Raw genomic sequence first — 7639 nt, 5'->3', positions numbered from 1 at the left:
GGGAGACACTATAGTGTGTATGTGTTTGTGTGCATGCATGCCAGTATGCAAAAAACTGTACAGTACACTAGTGTACAAAATAAGCAATATTTCATCTATATTTCCTTACTTTAATTCAATTTAAAGTATGTTTCTCACCAAGTTTGTGTAAATTCAGCTGTGGGTTTTAAAGACATTTTAACTTTAATACACTTCAGATCTGCACCATATGTGTTTACAGAGAAATAAAAACATCACCACTAGACTTTTTTACTTGTGTTCAACACTACTCATCTAAATGATGTTTCTCACAAAGCTTGAGGACAATAAGGTGTGGGGTTTTGAAGACATTTCAACTTTAATGCATCTTAACACACAGCGTCTCTTACACCTGCAGCGTCTTACAGCGTCACAGTTACTGCTAAGCTAACATGCTACAGACATAGCACTCTACTTCTCTCCTCCTAAAATGTACATACAGTATGTTTATGATCCTAACCCCCCGGTCAACAACTGCCTGAACTAAACTCGCTAAACTGGCGAGCGAGCAACACAGAGGTGTCTCCACACCCTCCACCTATGAGTGTTCTCTGACGAGGCAGGAGGAGACATAGAGGAGGAACACTGAGGGCTGATGGAGAGTTGGAGGTAACCAGGAAAACCTGGAGTGGGTTTTTAGAGATTTGAGTATTCTCCTATTAATCAGGTGGAACGGATTTGTTCATGAAGAAAGAAACAGCACAGAACTAATGTTTTATAGTAAAAGTGGGGAGGTCCAAATGAACGTTTTTTTAAATGTGTGTGTGTGTGTGTGTGTGGGGGGGGGGGGGCATCCCTTCACATATAATTGTTGCGACACCTATGAATGCCTCTATAGCATTGATTATGCCTCTGATAATGTTGAGCCATCTCATTATTGCCCATAGACCGTCTTACCAAACTGTCAAAACACTTTTTGTAGTCAACAAATGTACAGTAGACTGGCTTAGCTCAATATACTTTTCACAATATCCCTTTTCACGGCTGTGGCTGAGTGATTAGAGCAATTGTCTTCCAATGCAAGAGTTGGGGGTTCGATTCCACCAGCAGTCACATGCCGAAATGTCCCTGGGTAAGACACCGAACCCCTCATTGCCTCCGATGTGTGTCCCATCAGTGTATGAATTTGATAAATCTTTGATTAATCTTTTGTAGAGCTCTAGCAGAGTGCTGTATGAATGGGTAAATGAGGGCACAGATTGTGTTGTAAAGCACTTTGAGTATCTCAATAAGATAGAAAGACATTATCTAAGTACAGTCCATTTACCATTTACAAATCAGCCACAGCTCAAAGATCTGTTCTACTGTTGACTGACCTTTACTGAACGCTGTTTGTTCTTCTGCAAATAATGCCTCAGCTTGTGGTTGGAGACATTTCAGCTAGACCTACAGCAAAAAAATTAGCACCTCCTGAGGTTTCCCTTTTTAGATAAGGAAATGCAAATTCATCCCACGGTTGAAAATCCAGTTGATGTTTTGCAGTTCAGGTTGTGGAGGAAGACCAATGATTTCAATAATGGGATCAGGGGCTGCTGTGTCTAAGATTCCCAATCCCCACGAACTGAGCTGAATGTCATTTGGCTTGGCAGCCAGATTCTAGTGGCTGACTCACCTTCTGTACACACAATGAAAGAAAACATCTAGCTGAAGTTGAACCCTGTGTAGTTCTGCCTGAGGTATAACTAGCCCTGGTAACTGGCCTCTACCCTGTCTTGGCCTTACTGAGCATCCTGGTGTGTATCTGTTGCTTAACACAGTGGTTCACAACACAGGTTCCCGAGGAACACCATCCTACAAGTTTTAGTTATTTCCCTGTTCCAAAACATCTGATTCAGTGATTTCATTACTTGAGCCTTATCACCCATTCATTCAAATCAGGTGTGCCAAAGCAAAGTGCTGTGTGTGTGGAATAGGATGTGTAAATGAGGACACAGGTTGTGTTTAGAATGCTTTGAGTATCCTGACTGGATAGAAGCGGGCTCTGTAAGTCCAGTCCAGCAAGGTCAGGTCCAGTTTACACATTATTTGTCTCTGGAAGCGTTAAAGATTTTTCCGTGTTGATTGTAAAACATTACACGTATATACACCAGTGCTGTGATCGCAATAGCTGTGTAGGCAAGACGGCAAAAGACACTGAATCCACTGTAATTTTCATGTCAGGTCACAAGCTGGCACTGTGACTTTTGTTCTTCAACAAAATGTGCATGCAAGTGATCAATCTAAAAAAATAGCAAATGTAGAGCATTGATTGAAAACATCCATAGCATGCACGAGCGAACACTTGTTTTCAGGTAAATGGTGTTTTCTCATGAAAAACAGAGAAATGTTTACGCTGACGCTTGGGTTTAAAAAGTTTTGGTGTCAGAGAATCCAGTCACTGTTGTCATGTGGATGGATGGTCACAACACAACACCATCTCTGCAGATAGAAACTGAGAAGAGACCCTGCAACCAGTGGTTATCCCATGTCTCCAGTTAAATGTTTAGAATACATGTAACCTATCATGAAGTCCACATTGTTACACAACAAAAAGCATTTTTCATTTCTTCACTGTATTAAAAACCAGAAAGAATTGATTAAATAAACTTGTATAAGACTAACCTGATTATTGTTGTCCATGTGAGGTTTCTTGATGGCAACATAATGTCGTATTTTTCTGCAGGGAGAAGGAAAGAAATATGTCTGTCATTTCTGGTTTCTTGGAAAAACACAGCCCACTGGAGAGTTTCCACTGAGAGCTTACCCTCCTTGTCCGATGACGGGCATTATCTTCACCTGCTGCTGTAAGCTGTCACCAGACTTCTTTTTGGCAAAGTAAATGCCCTGCCATTCCTTCAGACACAACAAAGACTGAGGACTTGTTTTGCAGAACGGTCAGTTTGACGTGGACGCATGGATTCACGACTCACCTTTCCTTTTTTGATGCAGGTGTTGATCGTGTCCAGCAGGTCAGCTCGGTTCTTGTCACTTTTTGAAAGTTCTGTCAGTTCCTTCCCGATCAACTCCCCACTGTGGTAACCCATCATCCTCTCAAACGCTGGGTTCACATACTGAAAACATGTCAAAGATCAAAGGTTGGATTCATATATAGTCAATATTCTGTTCACTTTCTTTTAACAGTAATGATATTTATTATTCTACGGAACAAATTCATCAGTGGACTACCAGCTCCTTTCTAACTTTTCTTTGTTTAACATGGAAAATGCTGATGTTCCCCATCTCTGAAGGCTTTGGATATTGAATGCTTGTAGTTCTCAAGATGTGTTTTTCTGAAATGGAATCAAACAGGGAATGCAAAAAGACCTTAATGGTTTTTGTGCAAGATATCCAAGTGGGTAGAAGTTACACTGTGAAGAACAGAGATCGTTTATTTTCTTGTTCTGTTTGCTTCTCCGAGGCAGCGTACAGTGCAAGTGGAGTAAAAATTTTAATGCACGACCAGATGCAATGGTGGAGCCAGGGGGTGTCCAACGGAGGCCTTGTTTCCACAGATTAATCTTTATCCACTCTAGTCATTTGAAGAAAGTATATCTTTATGCATTATAAAAACTGGAAGGGATAGTTTCCTCAAACGATAGGTGACTGGTAGGCCTGTCATGACAATTCGCTGGGCAATTAATTCTCAAAAATTATTGCAATAAACGATAATATTGTTTGAAATTTGACAATAATTAGTAATTATTGTCAAATTTAAGAAGACATCTTTAATTTGTTTTGCGTGTAGTACCACTTTTTGACCACCGGATGACAGAATAAGACTGTTTGAACTGAAGGATGGATAGTGAGGGAGCGAGCAGCGTGTCTTTTTAAGAAAAATGGAAGGGAGGCTCCTTGACATGACATGAGCTGTCTCTCTTAGGTTCTCAAAATGGCGGACCCTCGGTGTGGTTGAGCTCTTTAGCATAGCATTTTTCACACAAATCTTTTAATTAAAAAATCCGTAAACAAGTTTTCAGCTTCTTTTTGCAGAGAAAAACAACTTTTTACACCAACGCACGAGTTTCAACCATGAATTTTGGAGCTTCGACAACACGGAGGTTTTTCTCCAAGGTTGGCCTGTTAGCTTAGCTTGTAGCTTAGCTTCTCAGTGTAGCTGCTTTTAACCGTCCAAAAACACGATTTTGGACGGTTAAAATGGATTTTAAAGAGAAAAGAGAAAGGGAGGGGTCAGTGAAGAGCATCGGAGTCATCCAGTGTCTTCAGTACAAAGAGAGACACGAAGAAACAATAAAGCCGATAAACGAAAATGAGGTTGATAATTTTCATTTATCATACGATTAATTGATTTATTGTTTATCGCGACAGGCCCAGTGATTGGTTTACATATAGTCATCCCCATCATATAGCCATCATCTTGAACAAGTTTTCTCATGCGCCTGACTGTACCCCTCATCCTGACCAAGTTTCTGTGCTCTGAATTTTCCTGTTTCACCTCGTCCCGGTCGGACGCCTGCCAAGCTTCTGATTTCTGGACATCAACATTTTTTCTGTTCCTCGACCTCCAAGTGTCGCCTGAACCTCAGATAATTAGTTTGAAGCCTGTCTCCGTGTGTATGACCCTTGCCTGTTCTCTGACTAACCCACTGAGTTCTGGAAGAATCCAAACTAAGTAACAACCCCACTCAGGACTCAGCTCTCACGTGACATCACTACTCTCTCCATCCATCCCAGTCCTCTACCTGGGGAAGTGAGTTTAACCACTGGATCAAGTCCCCCGATCTGAGCTCCAAAAGAAGTTTAGTGGTTTTTTTCCTCTGAACTCTGTTCAAACTTCCAGTCCTTCCACATCCATTAACTCATCCTCTTCCTCCTCAGATTTTCCAGTGTTTCCACAGACGTTTGCTGACTTCCACCAGTCTTTTCAAAATAAAATGTATTGAACTGTGTCTGGTTGAATTTTCAGGTCCTCCATTAAATTCCTTACAAGGAAAGAGAGTGGAAAATGTTTGTAGGAGAGTGGGAAAGGTTTATAAAGCCTTAATATATATCTAAATAATAAAATGAATAATGCCACTACTTTGCAGATTTTCACCTATCGCAGAGGTCTCTCGAACGTACCCCCCACGATAGGTGGGGGATCACTGTATTTGATGGTGGCCATCTTGGAATTTGAGTTGGCAACCCAATTTTAAAAAGGAAACTTTCTTTCATCTAGATGTAGCTACATGCTAAAATGGACATCAGTACCTCACTTTTTCTCAAGTTCTCATGCTCAAAACATGCACAGACGGATATTTTTCATTGATTCAACCTTTATTTATAGAGGTTAGTCTCAATGAGCCACGAGGACTCACTTACAAGAGAGACCTGGACATATAGAGGGTTTTTATGTTTGCTCTGCGATGGGGACAAAACTGAACAATACTTGGAGCTGTAACCTGCATTTGAATTCAAAAGTACTAAATATGTTCTGAAAATCTGCACAATAAAATATGCATATTTACGTAAGAGGCTTCTGCTTATGTTTAGTTATTGCCTGTCACCCTTTGAGATGTATTTTTCCTTTAGAGCAGGAAATGCTTATATATGGGCAAACAATTTAGTGATAATAGGACAAAGCAGACTGAATTAGAATTCACGCTTAGTTTTCTTAATATCTGATAAGTACAGAATAATTTCCAGCCTGTCATTTGTGATCAGACTGAACTTCCACAGTACAGTAATATCAGTTCTTCACAATCCCTGTCTGAAGCACAAGGCTCAGGTAACTTTAAATACCAAAACATTTGGGTGCATCTGTTCCTCTCAAACCCAGCCGGTCGAAGCAGATGGTTCTGCTAAAGGTTTCTTCCTCATGAGGGAGTTTTTCCTTTCCACTGTCGCCTTCACGCTTGCTCAAGATGAGAGTCTGCGATGAAAGCAGTCTGCTCCTCAGATAAATAATGTTACTGACTTGATGAATGTTTCTGCTCAGTGCCCGGAGATGACTTCTGTTGTGACTTGGTGCTTTATAAATAAACTGAATTGAATTAATTAATAAAACAAATGACAAACTGTTACTCAGCTTCTGTGCAGCAAAAAAATAAATAAACGTTCTGATATAATATAAAACTCTCTTTAATAGTACAGTTATAAATAATAATCAATGACGTGAACAAAAACCAGACAAGAGACAAAAGACTAGTTTGAATCAAAATTATATCTTCTCTTAAGAAGTTACATTTTAGCATCAGACTGACAGCTGCGTGGCATTGAAACCATCATCATCATCATCATCAATAATAATAATAATAATAAAAATAATAATAGTTGTGTAAGTGTTGCTTATCTCCTGGTTTACGCATTTTACAGCTCTTTTTTTAAGTAATTTGCCACAAACCTTGAAAGGAAACATGGCGGTGTGTACAAAGTGAATTGCTCAGGTTATTGGAATTTGTTCTCAACAATAAATACAGAACACAAACAATACAATACACGCTTTCACCTGCAGTGTGTGTGTGTGTGCCCACCTGAATGATGTGGTCCTCACTGGTGATCTCCACAGGTTCTTGGCAGTGCTCCAAAGCAGTGAAGACTGAGTTGCAGGCCCTGTGGGTGAGGGGTTCATCACAGAGGGCTAACGAGGACTGAGTGTCGTTCAGAGGGTTTTTGTTTGAATTTTATTTTTTGTACCTGAGTTTGAACTGGCAGCGCACCTCTCCATGCTCGATCTGTATGAGCTCGTTGTAACACGCTGACACGCTGCTGTTCTCCACAAACCTCTGCAGAGAGACAACGTAACGGGTCAGGATGGAGTCAACATCAGCATCCCTGAGGTCAATTTTACACATGGAACACAACAGAAAACCTGCTGCTAGCCGTCTAATGCTGAGTCAGCATTTACACTTTTGTTTTCCTGCTTTTTATTTTGCACACATTTTTATTTCTGCTCACTTTGTGCTATTTTAACTTCTCATATTGAAAAATATTCAGCTCCTTCAGGAGATGGGTGCTGAGGCTTCTGTAACTTTATTACTTGACAGACAATTTAACTTTAACAACTTGAACAATTTAATGAATGTGTGTTTCAGCGTCCATCGTGTGTGTGTGTGTGTGTGTGTGTGTGTGTGTGTGACAGATGCTGTCCTGCGAGTGGCTAGTTAGTCTTTTTCTACTCTTAGCTGATAGTTCACCCATTGGTAACTTTTACTTTTAGCTAATCTTTTACTAATAGTTCTTAGTCTGGATTTTGTTATTTTAAGTTTTAAGTATTTATTGAATGTTGTAGCTAGCCTTTTGCTACTTTTAGCTAGTTTTTGGCCACTTTTACCTATCATTTTGCCACATTAGTTTTTAGCTACAATTTTGCTTCGTTAAGATTTTAACCAGTGTTCAATCAGTGGTCATTCAGCAGTCATTCAAAAGTTACTCAGCAGCTACTCAGCAGTCATTCAGCAGTCATTCACCTGTCATTTGTCAGTCATTCAGCCGTCATTGAGCCATTATTCAACAGTCATACAGTGGCATTCAGTGACCATTTACCTGTCATACAGCTGTCATACAGCAGGTACTCTGCATTCATTCAGCTGTCATTCTGCATTCATTCAGCTGTCATTCTGCATTCATTCAGCTGTCATTCTGCATTCATTCAGCTGTCATTCATCAGTCATACATCAGGTATTCTGCATTCATTCAGCAGTCA

General features: G+C 40.1%; 1 protein-coding gene across 1 annotated transcript in view; it reads right to left on the bottom strand.

The window, feature by feature from the left end:
- The window catches only part of pde8b (phosphodiesterase 8B), a gene marked incomplete at its 5' end in the record, with an annotated part of 154850 nt that overhangs the window by 29734 nt on the left and 117477 nt on the right, over positions 1 to 7639 (bottom strand). Inside the window, 5 exon segments of the mRNA XM_037692105.1 lie at positions 2620 to 2674; positions 2762 to 2850; positions 2928 to 3068; positions 6468 to 6546; positions 6631 to 6719. Coding sequence (XP_037548033.1) covers positions 2620 to 2674; positions 2762 to 2850; positions 2928 to 3068; positions 6468 to 6546; positions 6631 to 6719 — 453 coding nt within the window.

Source organism: Nematolebias whitei, chromosome 18, assembly GCF_014905685.2.
Source record: "Nematolebias whitei isolate Nwh7 chromosome 18, NemWhi1, whole genome shotgun sequence".
Taxonomy (NCBI): domain Eukaryota; kingdom Metazoa; phylum Chordata; class Actinopteri; order Cyprinodontiformes; family Rivulidae; genus Nematolebias; species Nematolebias whitei.
This window is presented reverse-complemented; position numbering and strand designations above follow the sequence as displayed.